At 48.4% G+C, this 27,434-nt stretch overlaps 1 protein-coding gene across 6 annotated transcripts in view; it reads right to left on the bottom strand.

Moving 5' to 3' along the window:
* Positions 1-4,755: 4,755 nt before the first annotated feature.
* LOC144500355 (CREB3 regulatory factor-like) overlaps positions 4,756-27,434 on the bottom strand; it is a 126,388-nt gene continuing 103,709 nt past the window's right edge. For 5 of the 6 annotated variants that reach the window (XM_078223111.1, XM_078223112.1, XM_078223114.1 and 2 more), the window contains 5 exons: positions 25,001-25,192; positions 22,884-23,073; positions 19,315-19,388; positions 15,773-15,895; positions 4,756-6,640 (listed from right to left, as the gene is read on the bottom strand). In XM_078223111.1, the coding sequence (XP_078079237.1) occupies positions 6,552-6,640; positions 15,773-15,895; positions 19,315-19,388; positions 22,884-23,073; positions 25,001-25,192 (668 nt within the window). In that variant the 3' untranslated portion in view covers positions 4,756-6,551. The remainder of the gene's footprint in view (positions 6,641-15,772; positions 15,896-19,314; positions 19,389-22,883; positions 23,074-25,000; positions 25,193-27,434) is intronic. The other variant, XM_078223116.1, reaches the window with a different exon arrangement.

Genomic DNA, 27,434 nt, shown 5'->3' with positions numbered 1-27,434 from the left:
CGCCCCCTCCCCCCCACAGCTAGCGCCCCCTCCCCCCCCCACAGCTGGCGCCCCCTCCCCCCCCCACAGCTGGCGCCCCCTCCCCCCCCACAGCTGGCGCCCCCTCCCCCCCCCACAGCTGGCGCCCCCTCCCCCCCCCACAGCTGGCGCCCCCTCCCCCCCCCACAGCTGGCGCCCCCTCCCCCCCCCACAGCTGGCGCCCCCTCCCCCCCCACAGCTGGCGCCCCCTCCCCCCCCCACAGCTGGCGCCCCCTCCCCCCCCCACAGCTGGCGCCCCCTCCCCCCCCACAGCTGGCGCCCCCTCCCCCCCCCCACAGCTAGCGCCCCCTCCCCCCCACAGCTAGCGCCCCCTCCCCCCACAGCTAGCAACCCCTCCCCCCACAGCTAAACACCTCCTCCCCCCACAGCTAAACACCTCCTCCTTCCTATAGCTAAATGCCCCCTCCCCCTCCCACAGCTAATGGCCCCTCCCCCTCACAGCTAATGCCCTCTCCCCCCCCCCCCCACACGTAATGCCCCCTACCCAAAAAGGCAGCTGAGTAGTTATAGAGCAAGATGGACGAAACACCCAGATGTTGTTGCCGGTCAGAACAGCAGACTGATTTACTTGCTGCCACTCCAGCATTTACTGATTATCATCCAAAGTCCCGCAGCACTGAGAACTCAGCTGGTTGTGTGCAATAACTCTGCAAAATAATCACCTGCCTCATAACAGCTCCTCCAGCAGCCAACACCAACCATCACATCTTTCACCCAGACATACAGGTGAGTATTTGCAGCTGAATGTTGACTTCATATCGTAACACTACTGAAAGGACCAAACTGGCAGACAGAGGAAGAGATATTTTATATATATATTGTACACAGGGTGAGAGAGGGGGGGGCAAGGAGCGAGAGAGGGTGGGGTGCAGGGAGCGAGAGAGAGAGAGAGAGAGGGAGAGAGAAAAAGAGGGGGGCAGGGAACGAGAGAGAGAGAGAGAGAGGGGGGGCAAGGAGCGAGTGAGAGAGAAAAAGAGGGGGGCAGGGAGCGAGAGAGAGAGAGAGAAAAAGAGGGGGGCAGGGAGCGAGAGAGAGAGAGAGAGAGGGGGGACAAGGAGCGAGTCAGAGAGGGAGGTGGGGTACAGGGAGTGAGAGAGAGAGTGAGAGAGAAAAAGAGGGGGGCAAGGAGAGAGAGAGAGGGTGGGGTGCAGGGAGCAAGAGAGAGAGAGAAAAAAAAAGAGGGGGCAGGGAGAGAGAGAGAGAGCGTAAGGGCAGGAATGAACAAGTCAGTTTTGCATGAAGCGGCTGCGGGGAGTGGGCTACCGCAGGGATCAGTATTCCAGCCCCAGCAGCTCACAAAATATCTCAATGATTTGGACGTGGGAACCTCATTTGTTGATGACACAAAGCCAGGTGGGGAATGTGTGTTCCGAGGAAGATGCAAAGTGTCTTCAAGTGGTTTTGGACACATTGCGAATGGGCAAGAACATGGCAGTTGGAATATAATGTGGAGAAGAGGAGAAGCCAATTTGCAGAGTATTGTTAAACATTGACTGATTAGGCAGTGCAGATGTACAGAGGGACCTGGCTGTCCTTATCCATAAGTCACTGAAAGTTAACATGAAGGTGCAGCAAGCTATTAGGAAGGCTAATGGTAGGTTGGCCTTTATTGCAAGAAGATTTGAGCAGCAAAGGCTTGCTTCAATTGTGCAGAAGCTTGGTTAGACTGTACCTGGAGCACTGTGTGCAGTTCTGATCTCCTGACCTCAGGGGGGGATATTATTGCCGTAGAGGCAGTGAACCAAGGATCACTTGTTCCGGGATAGTGGGATTGATCTCTGAAGAGGAATTGGATCTGTGTACTCCAGAGTTTTGAAAGCCGAGAGGTGATCTCATTAAAACCTACAAAATACTTTAAGGAATGGACAGGGTAGCGGCTAATAGGATGTTCCCCTGATTGGCGAGTCCAGAACCAGGGGCCACAACAAAAGCATTGAAGTGGATGATCAGTCATGATTGTATTGAATGGCAAAGCAGGATCGATGGGCTGAATGGCCTACTCTGTTCGTATATGAGAGGAAAGAGAGAGCGAGCGAGGGGGTGAGAAAGAGAGAGAGAGTGAGGGGTGAGGAAGAGAGAGAGGGGGTGAGGAAAGAGAGAGAGAGGGAGAGAGAGAGAGAGAGAGAGGGGGGGGGTGAGGATAGAGTGAAAGAAGGAGCAAGGAGAGAGAGAAAGAACGCACGAGTGAGAGAGAGTGCACGTGGGAGCGAGAAAGTAATAGAGGGAGAGAGGGAGGAGGAAAGAGAGAGAGAGGGGGCCCGAGTGAGAGAGAGAGAGAGAGAGCAAGTGAGAGAGAGAGAGAGAGGGCATCTGGCGAAGGACCAGGAGAAAGGGGCAAGGTGATCGAAGCAGGAAGAGGTCAAAGGTAAAGGTGAAGGGGATTGGGGAAGAGAGCAATAGGGAAAAGAAGCGTGAGCAAGAAGGAGGGACAGGGAGAGGGAAATACAACTGAGAGTGAGAGTGGATGGCAGAGAAAGAGGGCAGCGGGAGGGGGGAATGCGGAGGAGGGTGCAATGGAGAAATAGTGACTGCAATTTTTATACTGGATGTATCGACATTTCATTCTTGTCGACATCATTATTAATGCAGGGAGAGAGATCCTGTTATTCAGAATGAATTGTGAAGCGGTTGAATGAGCAAATATAAAGATGGGTGGGCTGCGCACGATGATTACGTTCTGCAAAAACCGCCCACAGAGAGAGGCCGATAGCTGGCTTTACAGTGACTACATCGCAGCTACGATTCCAGCTTCAAACTGGGGCCTACCCAACGACAGAACATGGAGGCCGGAGACAACAGCAATATCTGCTCTCAAAACAATAAAACATTTCCCATTATCTGGAATTCTTGTCTGTGGGGCGGCGAGGGGAGGGGGGGGGGGGGAGCGGCGGTCATTGTGACGGCGAGTTTTCATTTCTATCCTTCACCTCCCTCCTGAATTCTACAAAATATATCCAGCTCGCTGTCGTCGTTCCCTTCCTCCCCAGACGGCAGGACTTTGGAGAGGGCGGGGAAACGGGATGAATCGAGGACACTATCCAATCTTCCTTGGAGTGCCACTAGTTCTTTCCGAGTTGAGTTAATCTCCAAAATGTAAACCCTGCACCCAAAGTCTGCTTTGTAAATTTGTCAACCCTCCCATTTCATTCCGTGTCTTGCGTGAGGTGGAGACATTCAGGCTCCTAAAGCTTCCAATGTATTGTTAAATCAGTCACAAACACTCAGCCATGGTCCTGGCGGACACTTTACCCCGTCACATTGGGACTTGTTAAGGAGTGTGCCTCCTAGCCCACTAGAGGACAATTTTGGTAGTATCTCACTGGCCCCAGCCTTTTGGACAATACAAGCCCCATTACTCGGCCTGTTTAAGAAGCCTGGATTGGAGCGTTTTACAAAGAATATTCCCCATCCCTCTTATCCGCACTCCATTTCAAAGTCTGGAAAAGCTTTTGCACACAATTCAATGACCTTTGATGCATTTCATCAGCCCCATCCACAAGAGCCCCCCCCCCACCCCCCAACTTCTCAGGCGATAAGGAACAAATTTAATGCCCTCCCCTTGGTGAATTTGGTGCCAAAGGGGGCATTTAATCAGATAGAAGGGTGGCAGGTAGGGACCCTGCTGCTTTCCTGCCTCCACCCTGGTTTAAGTGGGAAGATGAATGGGCGGATGGTTTTGCCACCACACCAATCAAGGCTATTAAGTCACCAATTTTTGGGCCTCGTTGTGTGCATTAACCCAGCAATGGACATGGCAGCTCACCACGTGGGGAGTACAGCAAGCAAACCCGAGTGTGGGGGTGGGGCGAATTACCCCTCCTTTGTTCAAAGGCATTCAGGGCTTGACTGAGGGAATTGGTAAGTGGGGTGGCCTGCTGAGAGACCCCTGCCCTTGCTGCTGACAGCCAACCACCCCCCAACCATCTCACTTCCACCCCCATAACAAGCCCCCCTGCCATCACTCAACTGTGGCCTGGGATCCAGCAATGATACTTGGCCCTGCAGTGTTGTAACTGCAGCAGCCTCCCTCTCCCTGGTGGCACTCCTGTTCAAACGAGCTGCAGGCCTCTGATTGGCTGATAGCTCTTGGCAGGTGGGACTTCTGTCCCTAGGGTCCTTGATGCCAGGGAAGGCCTGTTACATGCCTGAGTAATTAGTAACTGTCAGACAATTTGGCGACCTTTTCCAAAGAGTTGACATGGGGCTCTCATTGACTCTCCAGCCAATGGGAGAGACCCCTGTCATCTCATAGAATCCCTAAAGTGCAGAAGGAGGTCATTCGGCCCATCAAGCCTGCACCAACCACAATCCCACCCAGGCCCTATCCCTGTAACCCCACGTATTTACCCTGCTAGTCCCCCGACACTAAGGGACAATTTAGCATGGCCAATCCACCTGACCCGCACACATTTGAACTGTGGGAGGAAACCGGAGCGCCCAGAGAAAACCCACGCAGACACGGGGAGAACATGCAGACTTTGCACAGTGACCCGAGGCTGGAATCGAACCCGGTCCTTGGCGCTGTGAGGCAGCAGTGCTAACCACTGTGCCACCCATTAAATACCATAAATACCCAAGAACCATACCTGTGGCCACCTTAAGGCTTTCAGAACAGATAAGGCCACTGTATCTGGCCACTGCCAGTATTTTCAGACATCGCCTCCATCCCCCCGCCCCCACCCTGCCCCCGCCTCCCCACCCCCAACACCACCCATCCCAGTCAGCCCTGGTGCATGTTTCTCAGGCACTGGGGCCTTTACACAAATTCAGCCAGAAAACAAAGCATCGGTAATGACGATTTTATAAGCAACTGCACCCCCACTCAAAATTGGTCTTTCCCAGTCCTCTTCCAATTCCCTACCTCATGGTATTGACTTGAGGTTACTGGAATTTGTATCCATGGGTTCCAGTTGCTCCCTCTGGCTCTGCACCCTCATAGAACCAGAGAGGTTGGATGTGTGGATGGGCTATTTCCCCAAGGGGGAGAAGGAGAGTGGGTGGGCCACCGGGAAGAATCCAGGCAGTCGCTGGCCCAGGCCCTGTTTTCCTCTCTTTCCGGCCCCGAGGGATGGGTTGCCAGCTGTGGAGCTTGCTTAGTTCCAATTCCACAGTATCGGCCGTCGGAGCCTGGGGCCAGTTCCCCAAAGCACCAGAGCAGTAGGCCTTTGAAAATGCAATTAGGACACCGGTGGGGGGGGGGGGGGCAGGGGGTGGGGGGAGGGTGGAGTTGGTGGATCTCCCATGACGTGGGACACTCATTCCACCTCAACATCAGTCAACCTCTGCTAATTTTAACACAACAACAACAAAAAAAATGTAAAGTATTCTGCAGCTGAGGAGAATTTTGTTGCCAAAATGCACATTCATCATTGTCCTCAAGTACATCTTGCATCTCCTCCCATCTTCACCGCCTCTCGCTCACAGGACTATACAAACTGTCAGTAACTAAATCTTATTTGGAAATTTCCCCCTATTCCCAAACCCCCACCCCCTGAAAAAAAAAAATAGTCCATCACCCCGACGCCTGTAAAAGCGATACTTTTTTCCTCGATTTTTTCTGCAAAGTTAAAGTGCTCATTATTATAAAATATTAAATCACAGGAACTACAGAGGGCCAGAGAATTCCCAGTTCACAGTATTCATTGAACAAAGTCTGAATTTGTGGCTCAATTCGATCCGTGATAAATCACCGATTCTTTTCTTGACCGAACGCCACGTTGCCCCCCCCCCCCCCACCCCCCTCCCTCACCTTGGACCCTCCGTCACTGAAAGCTTCCTCCAGAAACACGCCCGTGCCCCCCCCCCCCCCGTAGTTCCCAAGATAGCATTTTTGGAGGGAGGGTTAGAAAACACTACATTTACTGCGAAAAACAACAGTTCTCCTTAAATAAAAGGATGGTCAAAATCTGGAAAATGAATCACAAAGAGTTCAAAGAAAGCTGGCACGTTCCGGAGAGAGTTTGCTTCCTGGCATCGCTAGAATAATTCCTGAAGCTACAGGACTCTCTTGAGTGCATCACAGCAACAACTGTGCCACATCTCCGGACCAATGTAGCCTCTTTACTCAACCACTCGCTGAAAGACAGAAAAGAAATAAAATAGCGATCTGCTATTCTTACCAAATCGACGACATTGACTTGTGCCATTTAATGCCATCACTGTAAGCACCCCATAATTGTCCTGGGATCTTTCCTCCCTAACACAGATTGGCACATAGCGAATACCCCAGGCATGCTAACATTGAGGAGTGTGGGGGGGGGCCACAGTAGTGGGGATGGGCAGGGGATGTGGGGTGGGGAGGGGGGGTTGTGGATAAGTGGGTGAAGTCAAATTCAGAAACACATCCCCCACCTCCCCCTGCCAAACACCACAGAGAAAATACAGGCAGCAAGGGAATGGGTACTGCGGAAATAGTGCCTCTTTGTTTTTCTTTCCCCCCTTCTTCTTCCTGCTGTTTAATAACATCCCGTCGTTAAGCAGAGGTTTCGGGCTGAGGACGGCGCTCGCGATGGTCAGCTCAGTCCACCCGCTGACTCTCCAGCCGACGCCTTCTCGAGGACATTGTTCACAAATTCCGACGTCTGACCTGCCACTGAGCGCCCTGCAACACAAGACACAAGAGTCAAGCACGGCAACGGAGCACAGGAGCAGATGGGCGGCACGGTGGCACAGTGGTTAGCACTGCTGCCTCACAGCGCCAGGGACCCGGGTCACTGTCTGTGCGGAGTTTGCACGTTCTCCTCATGTCTGCGTGGGTTTCCTCCGCGGTTACCCATATCGTCATAGAGGTTTACAGCATGGAAACTGGCCCTTCGGCCCAACTTGTCCATGCCGCTCAGTTTTTACCATTAAGCTAGTCTCAATTTCCCGCGTTTGGCCCATATCCCTCTATACCCATCTTACCCATGTAACTGTCTAAATGCTTTTTAAAAGACAAAATTGTACCCGCCTCTGTAAATATCTCTGGCAACTCATTCCAGACACTCACCACCCTCTGTGTGAAAAAATTGCCCCTCTGGACCCTTTTGTATCTCTCCCCTCTCAGCTTAAACCTATGCCCTCTAGTTTTAGACTCCCCTACTGTTGGGAAAAGATGTTGACTACCTTATCTGTGCCCCTCATTTTGTAGACCTCTATAAGATCATCCCTAAACCTTGTATGCTCCAGGGGAAAAAAAGGTCCCAGTCTACCCAGCCTCTTATAACTCAAACTATCAAGTCCTGGTAGCATCCTAGTAAATAGTCTGAAAGACATGCTGGTTAGGTGCATTGGCCATGCTAAATTCTCCCTCAGTGTACCCGAACAGACGCCGGATTGTGGCGACTAGGGGATTTTCACAGTAACTTCATTGCAGTGTTAATGTAAGCCTGACTTGTGACTAATAAATAAACTTTTAACTTTATGTTTCATTCAGATATAGAAAACATTTCATTCATTCAAAACAAAACTAATGAAAAAAATCCCAGAATATTCTGGAGGTGCCAGGCAGGTCGAGGAGTATGTGTGGAGACGGATCTGGGAAGGGGGTGTGATTGTAACCGCTCTGTCAGGACACTTACATATAGGCCGTGGTGGAGATGCTGGTGAGTGGTATTGTCAGTGGAATAGTAATGCAGAGATCCAGGGTAATGCTCTGGGTCTGAATCCCACCACGGCAGATAAGTATCAAAGAATAGAATCATAGAATACCTACAGTACAGAAGGAGGCCATTCGGCCTATCAAGTCTGCACCAACATCAATCCCACCCAGGCCCTATCCCCATAACCCCACTAATTTACCCTGACTCTAAGGGGCAATTTAGCATAGCCAATCCACCCAACCTGCACATTTTTGGAGCGGGAGGAAACCAGAGCACCCGGAGGAAACCCACGCAGACACGGGGAAACTCCACACAGACACTCCCCCAAGGCCAGAATTGAACCTGGGAACCTGGCATTGTCAGGCAGCGGTGCTCACCACTGTGTCATCCCACTGTGCTTGGACATGGCAGTGGCAACCTAGAGCTATCACCAAATCAGCCTGGACATATTCAGTACAGGAGAGGAGCAAGTTAATACATGGCAGCGAAACAATGATCTGGGAAGGGGGTGTGACCCTTACCCAGACTCAAAACGTTGGCCCTATTCTCTCTCTACAGATGCTGTCAGACTGGCTGAGATTTTCCAGAATTTTCTGGGGTTTTTTTTCAGACTCCAGCCATCCGCAGTGTTTTGCTTTTAAACAATGATTCGTATCTGGCCCGGATCGTTCCAACAGTTGATTTTCAACTGAAAAATTACCCTTGCACCTCAGAAAAGAAAAAGGATTCTCCCCACCACCCCCTCCTCCTTTATACAAGAGCATTAAGCACTTTTAATCTCAACTCTAAGAATAATTACAAGGCCGCTTTGAAACGCTATATTTTCCATCACAATTATTAACATCCCCCTCATCGCTAGGGGAATGAGAAAGATCATTCCTCAAACTAGAGGAAATCAGACAGTTGAAGCTCTGTTGCAGAGATTATCGCTAATCATCTGGCCTGTCTTGTCCTCTCGTCAACTCATCAGCACTGGAAACAGCTGAGAGATTTGTCTGCGTGTCCAATCTGCCGATCAAATACCAGAATCTTCCATTGCAATGTCGACTGTCGCTTCCCACAGGGCAAGAGCAGTCCCAGCACAGAGCACGTGAGCCTCGACATTTCTCCCCTTTCCATTCTGTGAAAATCACCCCCCCCGGAGCCTTTAATTTCTCAGGTTTCTTCAGATCGAAGCCAGTGCACGCTTTCCTTATCTGCCTACAAACCACAGGACCGTGAAGTTCCCCAGTCATAGAAATCATAGAAACCCTACAGTGCAGAAGGAGGCCATTCGGCCCATCGAGTCTGCACCGACCACAATCCCACCCAGGCCCTACCCCCACATATTTACCCGCTAATCCCTCTAATCTACACATCCCAGGACTCTAAGGGGCAATTTTTAACCTGGCCAATCAACCTAACCCGCACATCTTTGGACTGCGGGAGGAAACCGGAGCACCCGGAGGAAACCCACGCAGACACGAGGAGAATGTGCAAACTCCACACAGACAGTGACCCGAGCCGGGAATCGAACCCGGGACCCTGGAGCTGTGAAGCAGCAGTGCTAACCACTGTGCTACCGTGCCGCCCATTGACAGATCAAAATCAAGTCTCAAAATTCAATCTTGCACAGAGCGAAATATCCACGAGGAAAAGGAACGTTAACGAAACATTCAATATCAAATCTCCCCCCCACACCTCCCCCTTACAATATTCAATATCAAGACGTACCACAGGGAGGTGGTGGCGCAGTGGTATTGTCACTGGACTAGTAATCTAGTGACCTCGGGTAATTGTCTGGGGACCCAGATTCATAACCCACCACAGCAGAGAGAGTCACAGAGATTTACAGCATGGAAACAGGCCCAACTTGTCCATGTCGGCCTTTTTAAAAAAAAAAAAATCGACTAAGCTAGACCCAATTGCCCTTGTTTGGCCCATATCCCTCCATACCCATTTTATCCATGTAACTGTCTAAATGCTTCACAGAGTCATAGAAATGGTGAAATTTGAATTCAATAAAACTCTGGAATTAAGAATTTACTGATGGCCATTGTCATAAAAACCCATCTGGTTCACTAATGTCCTTTAGGGAAGGAAATCTGCCGTCCTTTCCCGGTCTGGCCTCCATGTGACTCCAGAGCCACAGCAATGTAGTTGACTCTTCAATGCCCTCAGGGATGGGCAATAAATGCTGGCCCAACTCTTCCCCCCCCCCTTTAGCCCACTGCGATCCGTGAGGTATTCTCCCTGGCGCTACGATACAATTGAGTGGCCTGCGAATTAGCCACTTCATAACACAGTTCACAGTTGGTGTGGGACTGGAGCTACATTTCAGCTAAAAATGTTTTCTTAATTTGTGAACCATTTGGGTTTTTAAATTGACAACCCGGCAGGTTCATGGTCAATAAAAAATAGGGTTTCTGTTTCTATAGTAACAACTTCAGGATGTCCCAGAGCGCTTTACAACCAATGCGGTGCATTTGAAATGTCGTCACTGTTGTACTGTAGGAAACTAATTTATACACAGCAACCTCCCACAGTCAGTGATGAGATACTGGCCTGATAACCTGTACAAGGAGTGCTGATTGAGGGATAAACAACAACCAGGAAGAATGTCCCTTTGGAATAGTGACCACAGGATCTTTTACATTTATTGGAGAGAGCAGGCAAAGCCATGGTTTAATGCCTCATCAGAATGGATGGCATCTCCAACAGTGTTGCATTCCCTCAATACCGCTCTGGAGTGCCAGCCAAGATTTGGTGTCTGGAGCAGGGACTGGACCCACAGCCTTCCGACTCAGAGGCAAGAGCATTATGCACTCAGCCATGGCCGCCAATGTTACCAGTCTTTGGTCATCACGGTTTTCAAATTGCCATGGTGGGATCTGAATTAATATTCTCTGCACCGTGGTTAGCACTGCTGCCTCACAGCGCCAGGGACCCGGGTTCGATTCCCGGCTTGGGTCACTGTCTGTGTGAAGTCTGCACACTCTCCCCGTGTCTGCGTGGGTTTCCTCCGGGTGCTCCGGTTTCCTCCCACAGTCCGAAAGACGTGCTGGTTAGGTGCATTGACCATGCTAAATTCTCCCTCAGTGTACCCGAACAGGCGCCAGAGTGTGGCGACTAGGGGGATTTTCACAGTAACTTCATTGCAATGTTAATGTAAGCCTACTTGAGACACACACAAATAAATAAATAAGGCAGGACAGGAGGTTAAAGAATCCCACTTGGCCTTTCTCTAATCCAATATTAAATAACAAATCATTTAAAAAGAATCATAGAATCCTTACACTGCAGAAGGAGGCCATTCAGCCCATCAAGTCTGCACCAACCACAATCCCACCCAGGTCCTATCCCCATAACCCCACATATTTTCCCTGTTAATCCCCTGACACTAGGGTCAATTTAGCATGGCCAATCAACCTAACCCGCACATCTTTGGACTGTGGGAGGAAACCGGAGCACCCAGAAACCCACTCAGACACGGGGAGAATGTGCAGACTCCACATAGACAGTGACTCGAGGCCGGAATTGAACCCAGGTCCCTGGCGCTGTGAGGCAGCAGTGCTAACCACTGTGCCACCCCAGAGACTGATTTTAACTCTGCAGCTGAGCACATGAAGGTTGTTGATGATTTTAAACTCTGATAGTTTAGAGAGAATAATCCAAAGGTATGAAGTATTTTGTGTATTGAAACAAGCGTAACCTCTAAACATGGCAGTTAATCATGTGGAAATGGAAGCAGTTATACTGCTGGTGTAATAACTTGATCAGTTACTCAGTGTAGTGCTGACTGCAAGTTTCACCACGTGATCTATAGGGTGGAACCATGTCATCAGAGTCCAAAGTGCATCTGGTGTTGCAATTTAAATGGTCCAAATTAGCAGATTATTTATTACTCAGTTTGAGTAGTTACTCGCAAAGAAATTGTGATCACTCATTGGGTCCGCAAGTGCAATGTTCTCCCAAAGAAGTGAGAGTTTTACGCCTGCAATTCCGTCACCGTTCACTACCCTTGAAAAAGGTCAGGCAGTCACAGCAACAGTGCTCGTGATTGGTGACGGGGGAGTAGAGAGGCGGGTAGAGAGCAACCAATCATTGCAAAGCCCCGGAGAGCCTGGCCCGGCAACAGAAAATGCCTTTTAATTGAGTGCCGAATGTTCCCAGAGTAATTAGCCTTCAACTGACCTCAGCGTTATTGTAATTAGAGGTTGGCCAGGGAGCACATGAATAGCATATGTGCGTTTCAAATGCGAATGCATGGGAGAGGATGCAGAAAGTATCTACCGGGACATAGGACTTCAGTTACATGGACAGAGTGGCAAAGGCGGCTCCCCTGAAGAGAAAAGGTGGCCGAGAGAAAATTGGATTGCAGCTTTTTGATTTGATTTGTCACATGTATTAACATACAGTGAAAAGTATTGTTTCTTGCGCGCTATACAGACAAAGCACACCGTTCATAGAGAAGGAAAGGAGAGAGTGCAGAATGTAGTGTTACAGTCATAGCGAGGGTGTAGAGAAAGATCAACTTAGTGCGAGCTAGGTCCATTCAAAAGTTGACAGCAGCAGGGAAGAAGTTGGTTGGTACATCACCTCAGACTTTTTCCCAACAGAAGGTGGAGGAAGAGAGGTCCAATGAGGTGTGAGGTCCTTAATTATGCTGGCTGCTTTGCCAAGGCAGCGGGAAGTGTAGACAGAGTCAATGGATGGGAGGCTGGTTTGCGTGATGGATTGGGCTACATTCGCAACCTTTTGTAGTTTCTGGCGGTCTTGGACAGACCAGGAGCCATACCAAGCTGTGATACAACCAGGAAGGATGCTTTCTATGGTGCATCTGTAAAAGCTGGAGTGTGTCACAGCGGACATGCCAAATTTCCTTTGTCTTCTGAGAAAGTAGAGGTGTTGGTGGGCTTTCTTAACTATAGTGTCGGCATGGGGGGACCAGGACAGGTTGCTGGTGATCTGGACACCTAAAAACCTGAAACTTTTGACCATTTCTACTTCAAAATCATGAGATGTCTGGAGACAGTTGAAATCATTGAAACCCTACAGTGCAGAAGGAGGCCGTTTGGTCCATCGAGCCTGCACCGACAACAATCGTACCCAGGCCCTAACCCCGTCATCCCAAATATTTACCCGGCTATCCCCTCTAACCGATGCATCCCAGGACACCAAGTAAATAGGGGAAAAAAATACTGTTTCTATTGGTGGAAGGGTCTAGGTCTAGAGGGCACTGATTTAAGGTGATTGGCAAGAGAACCAGAGATGGCACGAGGAAAACGTCTTTCCTTAAAGCGCAGCCAGGGGTTCAGGCCTGGAATGCACTGCCTGAGAGTGCGGTGGAGGCAAATTCATCTGTGACTTTCAAAAGGAAGTTGGAGAAAAAAAAGATGGCAGCACCACGGGGAAAAGACAAGGGAGTGAGACGAGTGGAGTTGTAGGGAGCCACACAGATGCAATGGGCCAAATGGCCTCCTTTTATGCAGTTACTACTCTACGATTCTTGTAGGATAGCATCAAGAACAATCCGGGGCAGGCCACCCGGACCAGTGGTACCTGAATTTTATTGCACCTTCCATCTTGGAACAATTCAGAAGCAAACCACACAATCAATTACTTTTATCTTAGTATACCAAATAACCAATCATACAGTCGCTGAGAATGATTGATATGCAGCCTGCATTAACTCCATATCAAAGATTGGTCATATCCTAGAATCCCTACAGTACAGGAGGCGGCCGTTTGGCCCACTGAGCCTGCACCGACAACAATCCCGCCCAGGCCCTATCCCTGTAACCCCACATATTTATCCTGCTAATCCCCCTGACACTAAGGGGCAATTTAGCATGGCCAATCCACCTAACCCGCACATGTTTGGAGTGTGGGAAGAAACCAGAGCACCCGGAGGAAACCCACGCAGACACGGGGAGAATGTGCAGACTCCACACAGACAGTGACTCAAGCTGGGAATTGAACCCTTGTCCCTGGCGCTGTGAGGCAGCAGCACTAACCACTGTGCCACCCTGATAGATATATAGTTATGATGTGGAGTTGCCAGCGTTGGACTGGGGTAAACACAGTAAGAAGTCTCACAACACCAGGTTAAAGTCCAACAGGTTTATTTGGTAGCAAAAGCCACTAGCTTTCGCAGCGCTTGCTGCTCCTTCGCTTCGGGTAAGCGTCCTCCAAGGCGGCCTTCACGACACACGACAGCGCAGAGTCGCTGAGCAGAGATGGATAGCCAAGTTCTGCACACATGAGGACGGCCTCAACCGGGATCTTGGGTTCATGTCACACTATCTGTAACCCCCACGACTTGACTGGGCTTGCAAAATCTCACTAACTGCCCTGTCTGGAGACAATACACATCTCTTTAACCTGTGCTTAACGCTCTCTCCACTCACATTGTCTGTACCTTTAAGACTTGATTACCCGTAAAGACTCGCATTCCAACCATTATTTTGTAAATTGAGTTTGTGTCTTTATATGCCCTGTTTGTGAACAGAACTCCCACTCACCTGACGAAGGAGCAGCGCTCCGAAAGCTAGTGGCTTTTGCTACCAAATAAACCTGTTGGACTTTAACCTGGTGTTCTGAGATATATAGTCACACAGGTAAGGGCAGCAGATTTGCTGAAGGATTTTAGTGAACTCATAGAATCCCTACAGTACAGAAGGAGGCCATTCAGCTCAAGTCTGTACCAACCACAATCCCACTTAGGTCCTGTTCCCACAACCCCATACATTTACCTTAGTAATCCCCCTGACACTAAGAGGCAATGTAACATGGCCAATCCACCTAACCCGCACATCTTTGCAGTGTGGGAGGAAACCCACGCAGACACAGGGGAGAATGTGCAGACTCCACACAGTCACCCAAGCCGGGAATTGAACCCGGGTCCCTGGCACTGTGAGGCAGCAGTGCTAACCACTGTGAATAAATGAGTGAGCTCGCAGAGCTCCAGCAGCAGAGGAGATACTCAACAAATTCAAATCCCATTCTGAAACCTGGGAAACTTAATTTCAATTAATCTAGAATAACAAGCTAGCATTAGCAATGATGTTGAAGACCCAACAGGTGCACTAAACTCCTCAAGGGAAAGAGACTTGTTATTCTTACCCAGCCTATATACGACTTCAGCACCACAGCTAACTAACCACCACAAGCCACTACAAAGAACTATAATCCATAAAGACCGCAGCGTTTCAAGGCAGCGACTCACCAGCACTTTCTCAAGGATAATTAGAGATGGATTTTAAATGCTAGCCTTGCCAGCGAAGACAAATCCCATGAATACATTTTTTTAAATCTCCCTCTTCAGGTGCAGCCATAGAATGCCTATAGTGCAGAAGGTGGCCAGCCTGCATCGACAACAATCCCAGCTATACGCGTAACCCCATGTATTTACCCTGCTAGTCTCCTTGACACTAAGGGGCAATTTAGCACGGACAATCAACCTAACCTGCACATTTTTGGGTGGCACAGTGGTTAGCACTGCTGCCTCTCAGCGCCGGGGATCCGGGTTCAATTCCGGCCTCTGGTGGCCGTCTGTGTACAGTTTGCAAGTTCTCCCCTTGATTGCGTGGGTTTCCTCCGGGTGCTCCGATTTCCTCCCACACTCCAAACATGTGCGGGTTAGGTGGATTGGCCATGCTAAATTGCCCCATAGTATCAGGGGGACTAGCAGGGTAAATACATGGGGTTAGGGGGATAGGGCCTGGGTGGGATTGTGGTCGGTGCAGACTCAATGGGCCGAATGGCCTCCTTCTGCACTGTAAGGGATTCTGTGATCTTTGGACTCTGGTAGGAAACCCACAAAGACACGGGGAGAATGTGCAAACTCCAAACAGACAGTGACCCGAGCTGGGAATCGAACCCGGCTCCCTGGTGCTGTGCTAACCACTGTGCCACCGTGCTACCTGGTCTCAACCTCTTAAGATGATACTCGCAGCGTTATGACAATTCCACATCTCAATGCAACAACAGAAAGCTACCAATAAATTGCCAAGTATGTGGCATTGCAAATTCCAACCCGACTGAAACTAGATCAGACTTTTCAAAGCTTTATGGAGAAGACAAAAAAAGTTTCATCTTAAAATTTTAGCCAAGTTTCATGGGCATCTCTGCTAAAGGCTCCCTCAAAACCAAAAGCTCAGCCGGGTTCTTACCGATTGTGTCTTTCATGAGTATCTCCAGTTTTTCGGTCATGCTCTCTTCTTCAGTTCCATCACTGCTCTCCACCCGCTGAACAATCTGCCGCTTGATTGCGACAATAACTTTAAGTAAATTATCTTGTGACAAAAAGAAACAAGAATTAACGAGAAATAAAACACTTGCATTTTCCACATGGTCTTATCTGATCCAACAGAAATGTCACAAAATTGATTAAATATGCAACAAATTAATCTGTTGAGCTAAGCAAACACGGCAGCCATTTTGGGCAAAAGTAAGTTTCTCCAAAGGGGCCATGAGGGGAGGCAGATCCAAACTTTGGCCATTATTGGCCAGGACACCAAGAACATACTCAGTTCATCTTCAACATATTGCCCCAGGATCTGAAATGTTTGCCAAACCAGACAGGTGTAAACCTAACTCAAAGGGCAAGATTTTCCACCTTCTGCTACACCCTTCCCTCCCATGATTAGTTTTCTGGTCATGATGTGGAGATGCCGGCGTTGGACTGGGGTAAGCACAGTAAGAAGTCTCACAACACCAGGTTAACGTCCAACAGGTTTATTTGGTAGCAAATACCATCAGCTTTCGGAGCACTGCTCCTTCGTCAGATGGAGTGGTTATCTGTTCTCAAACAGTTTGATTTCTGTCTCTGTTTGCACTGTTTGAGAACAGATAACCACTCCATCTGACGAAGGAGCAGTGCTCCGAAAGCTTATGGTATTTGCTACCAAATAAACCTGTTGGACTTTAACCTGGTGTTGTGAGACTTCTTACTAGTTTTCTGGTGGCAGAGATGGTTTGCCATTGGTCGTTGATGGGACCTTCCAGTCCCACTGATGTCTAGCTCACCCATCCTGCCTCTGGGGTCACCTTCGATGGGACCGGAAGATCCGGCCGGCGGGAAGGGCCAGAAAGTTCCACCCCAAAGACTTCAACAACGCAGCACTCCCTCAGTGCTGCACCGCGGTGTCAACCTGTATTACGTGCTCAAGTCTTGGGACTGAAGCTTAAACACACAACTCATGACTCAGAAGCAACCAAAAGACCCAAGCTGACATTTACTTGAAGAAAGACAAGCTACCAGATTTACACCCATTATTTCTTTTTATATAATAGCAGAATTTCTTCCAGAAAAACGGCAGGACTTAGGATATAAATAACAGGACATTTGTCGAAACCAACTGTTGACGACTAAAATGTCTACAAGAGGACCTGGGGAGGCTGACAGAATGGGCAGATAGATGAAAGATACAATTTAATAAAGATAAACCTTTAGTGAAACTTTGTGAAAGCAAGAATTGGGAAAGAATGTCAAGATGTTAAGGATATGGGTCAAAGGGATTTTGGCATGCAGATACACAGATTATTAAAGGTGGCATTGCGAAAAGATACAACTACAAAAGGAAGGCTCTGAAGAACCATAGAATCCCTACAGTACAGACGGATGCCATTCAGCCCATTGAGTCTGCACCGAATCTCCAACAGAGTATCTTGTTGAAGTTGTACAAGACATTAGTAAGGCCACACTTGGAATACTGTGTACAGTTCTGGTCACCCATAGAGAGGATATTATTAAGCTAGAAAGAGTGCAAAAAAAATTTACTAGGATGCTACCAGGACTTGATAGTTCGAGTTATGAGGAGAGGCTGGATAGACTGGGACTTTTTTTCCTGGAGCGTAGACGGCTTAGAGGTGACCTTATAGAGGTCTACAAAATAATGAGGGGTATAGATCAGCTAGATAGTCAGCATTTTTTCCCAAAGGTAGGGGAGTCTAAAACTAGAGGGCATAGGTTTAAGGTGAGAGGAGAGAGATACAAAAGGGTCCAGAGGGGCAACTTTTTCCACACAGAGGGTGGTGAGTGTCTGGAACAAGCTGCCAGACGCAGTAGTAAAGGCAGGTACAATATTGCCTTTTAAAAAGCATTTAGATAGTTACATGGGTAAAAAGAGGGTTATGGGCCAAGCGCAGACAATTCGGCTAGCTTAGATGGTTAAAAAAAGGGTGGCATGGACAAGTTGGGCCAAAGGGCCTGTTTCCATGCTCTAAACATCTATAACTCTATCTTACCCAGGCCCTCTTCCCCCTGCCCTATCCCCACATATTTATCATGGTTAATCCACCTAAGCTACACATATTGGGACCCTTAGGGGGCAATTTAGCAGGGCCAATCCACCTAACCTGCACATGTTTGGGGTGTGGGAGGAAACCCACGCAGTTACTGGGAGAATGTGAAAAATTTAGTCTTCTTTTTCTTATTAGAACCAAACGGAGCTTCAAAACTATGAAGAGACACAATGAGAACTGCTTTTACTAGTTAATTAGATGGTAACAAGGCAGCACACATTTAAAGTAATAGAAATGAATGGGGAGGTTGATAAAGAGAATGATTAGAACATGGAATTATCAGCTGCCAAGAAGCGTCACTTCTCAAAGATCGAGAGAACTATCCAACGGCCAATTTATGTTCTAGGGCTTTTTATGATTCTGTTCCAAAAGCTGCATTTTTTTCATAGAATCTTACAGTACAGAAGGAGGCCATTCAGCCCTTCGAGTCTGCACTGACCATAATCCCACCAAGGTCCTATCCCCACAACCCCATGCAATTACCCTAGCCAGTCCCCCTGACACCAAGGGGCAATTTAGCATGGCCAATGCACCCAACCTGCACATCTTTGGACTGTGGGAGGAAACCGGAGCACTCGGAGAAAACCCACGCAGACACGGGAGAGGAATGTGCAAACTCCACACAGACAGTGACCCAAGCTGGGAATTGAACCGGGTCCCTGGTGCTGTAAGGCAGCAGTGCTAACCACTGTGCCACCCATCTAACCTTCTTTTATTTATTTATTTCATTGGCTGTGCAAAAAGAAAGAGGCAAAGTTATTGATGGTTGGATTGGAAGATTAAGAATGGAAAGGAAATTTCTATATTATTACGTTCCCAGTATGTCTTACACTCCTTACTTGAGAAAGGATATACTGGCAGTGGAGGGGGTGCAGACGAGATTCACTAGGTTGATTCTGGAGTTGAGAGGGCTGGCTTATGAGGAGAGACTGAGTAGACCTGGACTCTACTCATTGGAATTCAGAAGAATTGGGGGGGAATCTTATGGAAACATATAAAATTATGAAGGGAATAGATAAGATAGAAGCAGGGAGGTTGTTTCCACTGGCAGGTGAAACTAAAACTAGGGGGCATGGCCTCAAAATAAGGGAGAGCAGATTTAGGACTGAGTTGAGGAGGAACTTCTTCACCCAAAGGATTGTGAATCTGTGGAATCCCTGCCCAGTGAAGCAGTTGAGGCTACCTCATTGGATATTTTTAAGGCAAGGATAGATACATTTTTGAACAGTAGAGGAATTAAGGGTTATGATGAGCGGGCGGGTAAGTGGAGCTGAGTCCACGAAAAGATCAGCCATGATCTTACTGAATGGCGGAGCAGGCTCGAGGGGCCAGATGGCCTACTCCTGCTCCTAGTTCTTATGTTCCCCCACAAACCTTTGGTTGGCAGCACAGAGGTGGATAAACTCACCATGCTCAGTGTTCAGACCCCACAGCTTGATTTTGTTAGCCTCATGTTGTGCTTTCTTCTTTAGTCTGCAGGCCCTATACACACACACACACACACACACAAAGAGAAAGCAATGGGTAACAGGGGAAAGCACATGATGTAACGCCACGTTTCGGAGCCCGACCTCTGAGAATGACTACGTGAAGAGGTCATTCAATTATTACAGTACGCATACCCAACTTACAAAAGAGCTCTAACAGAACAATTCATCCTGCAAGTGAGGCTGTACATTGTTTAAATATATGCAATTATTATAGATTCATATAGCGCACAAAGCGATACAAGAGTATATAAAATGTATATCAGTGATTCAAGAGCATGATATATAACATGAGTATACAACAGTATATAATAAATACTAGATTGTTTGATATCATATACAGACACTAGACCTCTACACTCATAGCAGGGGAAAGATGCTGGAGGGAATGTGTTGGACATCATAAGTTAACAAGCGAGAGGCGGCAAACCCCTCACAAAACAGACCACAGATGGTCACAGCAGCTGAGTTTGGGATTGTTTTTCACTGCTCATTTCAACAATATTGGATCTGGAGGGTCCCATTGCCAAAATGTTGTGGATTTGCATAGGATTGGCGCCTACCTTTCTCACTTCCTGTACCCGAGCCACATGGGGAGGATTTACATTGAAACAAAAAGGGGGGAGGGTCGGCACAGTGGTTAGCACTGCTGCCTCACAGCACCAGAGACCCGGGTTCGATCCTGGCCTCGGGTGACTGTGTGTGTGGAGCTTGCACGTTTTCCCCGGGTCCGCGTGGGTTTCCTCTGGGTGCTCCGGTTTCCTCCCACAGTCCAAAGATGTGCAGATTAGGTGGATTGGCCATGCTAAATTTCCCCTTAGTGTCAGGGAGACTAGCTAGGGTAAATGCATGGGGTTACGGGGGATAGGGCCTGGGTGGGATTGTGGTCGGTGCAGACTTGATGGGCCGAATGGCCTTCTTCTGCACTGTAGGGATTCTATGATTGACATGCGAACCAAGAGCGGGAGCCCGGCTTGCGAGTGTTTTTCCCGGCTCAGCTCCAGTGGAGCCAGCTGCTTTATTTGAGAGTTTCCACCAATGCTGCCTGGGTGGCAGGTCCATTAATCACCAGCTAAGTAGGCCTGGTTAGGAGAAAGGCCAGGATCTGCCACAGGCATAGAGGGATGGGTCTGGGCTCCAAGCGCTTGCTGAAAGTTTTGGATCCCGCAAGGCAGCCTGGAAAATCTTTCACCATGACTAGAAAATGGCACAACCACAATCAAACATCTCCAGTACTCTACTGCCAAACAACCATCCCATGTGGGCAGCAGAACGGGGTGGGGGCGCAACTCTTCATAGAATCCCTACAGTATAGAAGGCGGCCATTCGGCCCATTGAGATTTCACCGACAACAATCCCACCTTATCCTGGTAACCCCACATATTTAGTCTGCTAATCCCTCCAAAACTAGGCTCAATTTAGCATGGCCAATCAATCTAACCCGCAAATCTTTGGATTATTTTCAATTTTCCCCTTTGTACCTAGGAATAATGGATTCCTGTTCATCAAGTTTATTTTGTTTATTCATTAGTATCACAAGTCGGCTTACATTAACACTGCAATTAAGTTACTGTGAAAATCCCCTAGACGCCACACTCCGGCGCCTGTTCGGGTACACCGAGGGAGAATTTAGCATGGCCAATGCACCTAGCCAGCACATCTTTGGACTGTGGGAGGAAACCGGAGCACTCGGAGGAAACCCACGCAGACACGGGGAGAACGTGCAGACTCCGCACAGTGACCCAAGCCGGGAATCGAAGCCGGGTCCCTAGCGCTGTGAGGCAGCAGCACTAATCACTGTGCCACCGTGCCATTCACTAAGACTTGATCAAGATCTCTTCTCCCGCCTCCCCCCGCAAAAATATATCTGTGCCGTTTACACCTGCGTCAAGGAATCATGGACTACATCACTCTGGAAATGTAACTTAGTCCCTTTCTGGGTCTTAGTTTTAGGGCTGCAGTTGGGTCCAACAGGGAGCACTTGATCAAAGAGTTGTCTCCGAATCACTATCACCGTCACCGGGTGATGAAGAATGGGTGCTCAGTGTGACTTTGGCAACTGCATTCATGTCCAAATAATTTTAAAATAAAATACAGAACTTGAGAGGTAGACAAGGAGCTGGGCATTGGGCAGATGGTGTCAATAGCCTTGCTGTATCTCTCTCAGGGTACATGGGTAGGGTATTGATTTGGGTTTCCGCTGGATGGCGAGATAACGACCTGTGGTAATAAGAAGCGAACTGCTTTCTGGTAGTTGCCACTCTTTTAAAAAAAAAACTACAATTATTCTCGCCCTTTCCAATGTATCTGCTGACATTAAAAATGCTTGCATTTATGTAGCACTTTCCATGACCCTCTGACATCTCAAAACAGTCAAGGAGGTCCTTTCTGAACTGTAGTCAGTGTTGTCACCGTAAATTAGGAAATGTGGCAACTGGTTTTCATCCAGCAAGTTGCCCTGAACAGCAATATAATAAAGACCAGAAAATCGGTTTTTGTGACGTTGATGGAGGGATAAATATTGGTCAGGACACCAGGGCCCCTACTCTGTCTAGAGAGAAGGAAATAAAGATTTTGGGGCAGAACGATGGCACAGTAGTTAGTACTGCTGCCTCACAGCGCCAGTGACCCGGGTTCGATTCCGGCCTTGGGTCACTGACTGTGTGGAGTTTGCACATTCTTCCCGTGTCTGCGTGGGTTTCCTCCGGGTGCTCCGGTTTCCTCCCACAGTCCAAAGATGTGCGGGTTAGGGTGATTGGCCATACTAAATTGACCCGAGTGTCAGAGGGGTTAGCGGGGTAAATATGTGGGGTTACAGGGATAGGGCCTGGGTGGGATTGTTGTCAGTGCAGACTCAATGGGCCGAATGGCCTCCTCCCGCACTGTAGGGATTCTATGATTTGTACTTCCAGAGTGCTTTGCTCCACCTCAGGACGTCCCAAAGGGATTTAACACCAATAGATGTAATCACCGATGGAAGCACAACTCAAAACCAGTATTTTCTGGCCTTCCTGTCCATGCTCGGTGGATGTGTCATAGAATCCCATCAGTGCAGCAGGAGGCCATTCAGCCCATCGAGTCTGCACCGACCACAATCCCACCCAGGCCCTATCCCCATAACCTCACATATTTACTCTGCTAATCCCCCTGACACTAAGGGTCAATTTAGCATGGCCAATCCGCCTAACCTGCACATCTTTGGAGTGTGGGAGGAAACCGGAGCACCCAGAGGAAACCCACGCAGACACGGAGAGAACGTGCAAACTCCACACAGACAGTGAGCCAAGACGGAATTGAACCCGGGTCCCTGGCACTGTGAGGCAGCAGTGCTAACCACTGTGCCGTCCCAAGCGGGCCCATTTGGAAAGTCAAGAACGACGGCAGTATTTTGAAAACATTTACACACCACATTGAGGGAGTGAGTGTGCGCCTGAAAAACGATTCAATCTACTTGATGCCACTCAGCCAATTGCTCGCTGATTTTATTTACCTAGAAGCCAGTTTATTTTTCTCCTTTCTGGACCGTGGTCTGGCGTTCACTGGCAGCTCGTTCACTGGTGTCAGGTCATCAATTACCTTGTTGAGTTTCTTCAGTTCGTCCCCGATGTGCAGCAGCTTTCGCGGGTTCGGCGTCAGGTCGTCAACATCCGTGCGACGGGATTTCTTCGCCATTCTCCGCCCTGGATCACAGGGGATAAAATACTCCATAGCAAAGTGGAACTCTTAATAATCCTGCCAAGAAAACGGTCTTGCCTCGGGAACAACGCATGCTGCTGGGCTACAGAATGGAAGGCAGTTTGTTATCCTGATAACAAGTTTAAAGTTTATTTATTAGTCACAAGTAGGCTTACATTAACATTGCAATGAAGTTACTGTGAAAATCCCCCAGTCACCACAGTCCGGCACCTGTTCGGGATCACTGAGGGAGAATTTAGCACGGCCAATCCACCTAACCAGCACATCTTCCGATCTGTGGGAAGAAACCAGAGCACCCGGAGGAAACCCACGCAGATATGAGGAGAACTTCCAAACTCCGCACAGTCACCCAAGTCGGGAATCGAACCCGGGTCCCTGGCGCTGTGAGACAGCAGTGCTAACCACTGTGCCACCCTGCCGCTCATCACAAAACCAAATAGCAATGATAATGCATATTGGGTCATATGTTTCATACTGGAGTTTAGAAGAACGAGAGAGGGGAATCTCATAGAAACCTATAGAATTCTAACAGAACTAGACAGGGTAGATGCGGGAAGGATATCCCCGATGGTGGGGGTGTCCAGAACTGGGGGTCATAGTCTAAGGACCCAAGCTGGGACACTTCCACCCTGGGAAAAAGCTTCCGACTATCCACCCTGTCTATGCCTCTCATAATTTTGTAGGTCAGGTCTCCCCTCAGCCTGCGTCTTTCCAGTGAAAACAGCCCTAGTTTATTCAACCTCTCCTCATAGCTAATCCGCTTGAGGCCAGATAACATCCTAGTGAACCTTCTTTGCACTCTCTCCAAAGCTTCCACATCCTTCTGGTCGTGTGGTGACCAGAACTGCACACAATACTCCAAATGCGGCCTAACCAAGGTTTTATATAGCTGCAACGTGATTTCCCAACTCTTGTACTTTTACAATTTCTTCCTCATACATCGGATCTTTTCTACCAAATACACACCCAATTTCCTCTTAAGTTTCCAAAGCCAATGCCTCTCAGAACAGTCTGTTTGAAATATTCACTGTTCTATGTTTTAATAGATTGTCCACCTCTTCTGACCTTGAATCCACTTTGATTCTTGTGGACTTTGTAATTATGCTAATTTTCCTAAACATCTTGAATTCTCAATATGATCTCCCTGTGGCTGCCTTTGAACTCATTGAACTAAGTTGCCAATTACAAAGAACAAAGAACATTATAGCACAGGGACAGGCTCTTCGACCCTCCAAGCCTGCAGTGACCATGCTGCCTAACTGAACTAAAACCCCCTACCCTTCCGGGGACCATATCCCTCTATTCCCATCCTATTCATGTATTTGTCCAGACGCCCCTTAAAACTCACTATTGTATCTGCTTCCACTACCTCTCCGGGCAGCGAGTTCCAGGCACCCACTACTCTCTGTGTAAAACAACTTGCCCCGTACATCTCCTTTAAACCTTGCCCCTCGCACCTTAAACTTATGCCCCCTAGTAATTGACTCTTCCATCCTGGGAAAATGCTTCTCACCATCCAGTCTGTCCACGCCCCTCATAATCTTGTAGACTTCTATCAGGTCGCCCCTCAACCTCCGTCATTTCACTCATCATTGCTTAGCGAGAGCTCATTCTGATGGAGATCCCAACTGTTACGCAAGTACAGGATAATGACCATACAGCCCCTCGAGCCTTCGCTCTCCCATTCAATGAGACCATGGGCGAGTCTTCAGCCAACAACTCCACTTTCACACCCATTCCCCATTTCCCTCAATTCCCTTCCAAACAGCAACATGCATTTATGTTGTACCCATGATGCAAGGAAATATCCGAAGATGCTTCCCAAAAGTATATCGGACGAAAAGCAAAGTTGTCTTGCGGCATTAGAATGTTCATGGTTGTCCACCACCATGCCATTGGTTTCATTCTCACCTTGTCCGACGCCATTCTCCTTCTGATAAACATTACTGGGTAAGGTGGAGCAGTCCCATTCAGAAGGCTGCAGGGTCCGTTCTTGCTTGCTGGGCGTGACATGACTGTCGCTGTACTCCCAGAAATACCGGCGTTTCAGTCTCCTGCCGCCCATCTCCGAGGCAACGTCGGCAGATGCCTCATGCTCGTTCCCTGTGAAAGATTGGACACTCGTTTGAAATACCACCCAAATTCTTCTCAATTTTCACCCCCAAGAGCATGAGCCAGGACGAACGGGGTAAAACGATCAGCGCGGATGCAAGGTACAAAAATCATCACCACATTGAGAGACAAGGCAGATGCTCAGCTTGGCAAGATGAACAGAGAGAAGAGGCTCAGTTCTGACAAAGAGAAATTGGTCAAAAGCTATCACAATCCTCCATGGCTGCGCTCACCCTCATCTTTGTGACCTGCCCTACAAACCTCTGAAAACTCGGGCAGAATTTTCCCATCCCGTCTGCCACGGGAATCGTAATGGGCCGGGCAGGACCATAAGAACTAGGAGCAGGAGTAGGCCATCTGGCCCCTCGAGCCTGCTCCGCCATTCAATAAGATCATGGCTGATCTTTCCGTGGACTCAGCTCCACTAACCCGCCCGCTCACCATAACCCTCAATTCCTTTACCTTTCAAAAATTTATCTATCCTTGCCTTAAAAACAGTCAATGAGGTAGCCTCAACTGCTTCACTGGGCAGGGAATTCCACAGATTCACAACCCTATGGATGAAGAAGTTCCTCCTCAACTCAGTCCTAAATCTGCTCCCCCTTATTTTGAGGCTCTGCCCCTCGTTCTAGTTTCACCTGCCAGTGGAACAATCTCCCTGCTTCTATCTTATCTATTCCCTTCATAACCTTAAATGTTTCTATAAGATCTCCCCTCATTTTTCTGAATTCCAATGAGTATAGCCCCAGTCTCTCCTCATAAGCCAACACTCTCAATTCTGGAATCAGCCTAGTGAATCTCCTCTGCACACCCTCCAGTGCCAATATATCCTTTCTCAACTAAGGAGACCAAAACTGTACACAGTATTCCAGGTGTGGCCTCACCAGCACCTTATACAGCTGCAACATAACGTCCTTGTTTTTAAAACTCCATCCCACGAGCAACGAAGGACAAAATTCCATTTACTTCTTAATTACCTGCTGCATCTGCAAACCAACGTTTTGTGATTCATGCACAAAGACCCAGGTCCCTCTGCACAGCAGCATGCTGCAATTTTTTACCATTTAGATAATAGTCCATTTTGCTGTTATTCCTACCAAAATGGATGACCTCATATTTACCAACATTGTACTCCATCTGCCAGACCCTCGCCCACTCACTTAGACTATCCATATCCTTTTGCTGACTTTCAGCGTCCTCTGCACACTTTGCTCTACCACTTATTTTAGTGTCACATGCGAACTTTGACACACTACACTTGGTCCCCAACTCCAAATCATCTATGCAAATCGTAAACAAGGTCCGTTGACCTTGGGGAGGATTTTCTGGTCTTGGGGCGAGCGTGGCAGAAAATCCCGCCCAAGTTTCTTTAATTCTGATCTCTTGAGCATTGTAAGAAGTCTAACAACACTAGGTTAAAGTCCAACAGGTTTATTTGGTAGCAAAGGCCACTCGCTTTCGGAACAGGCTGTTCCTTCCTCTCCACCTCTTGAGCATTGCCAGTTTGGTTACCTATCCGAATATCTCCTTACATGACTTGGTGCCAAACTGTCTGATTACACATCTATGACGCACCTTGGGAGACTGAGTTTAAGGCGCTATATAAACACAGGATGCTATTGTTAAAATGATAAGGAAAGGCAAATGTGCTACAAAGACAGCCCGACCAGAGTCGATTGGCCTAGTGTGAATTTGAGTGAAGCTGGGCAGTTAACTGCTCCATGATGCATTCTCCATGGCAACGCATCCACCAGAGTCCTCTTGCCAACCAATCAGCACTCCCTTCTCATTTTGTTGCTGCCCCTTTAAATTCTTGCAAACTATCCTGATGAGTGCAAGACTAAAGCTTGGATGGCATGTCTCTTTTTTTCTGCAATACTGAAAGTCATTGGGAAAGGTCAAAGCAACAGACAATGGGTTTGAATAGACAAAGGAATTGTTGCTATATTGATACTGGGAGAGTGACAGCCAGTCAGTGACATCTGTTCCAGCATTCTCCTCCTGTTTCCTCACAAACATTACCAGCTTATTGTACACAAGAAAGCTCATCGATCCTGCTCTATTCAAAATTAATCTTTTAAAAATTCATTCATGGGACATGGGCATTGCTGGCTGGCCAGCGTTTATCGCCAAGTTGCCCCAATCTCCAATTATTTCATCAACTCTTTCCTCCCAACCCCCACTAACCATGCCAACGTTATACCCTACCTTCATAGACACTCAATATCCCTCC

Source organism: Mustelus asterias, chromosome 11 (assembly GCF_964213995.1).
Source record: "Mustelus asterias chromosome 11, sMusAst1.hap1.1, whole genome shotgun sequence".
NCBI classification, from domain to species: Eukaryota; Metazoa; Chordata; class Chondrichthyes; order Carcharhiniformes; family Triakidae; genus Mustelus; species Mustelus asterias.
Note: the sequence above shows the minus strand (reverse complement) of the source record. Positions and strands in the feature narration are given on the sequence as shown.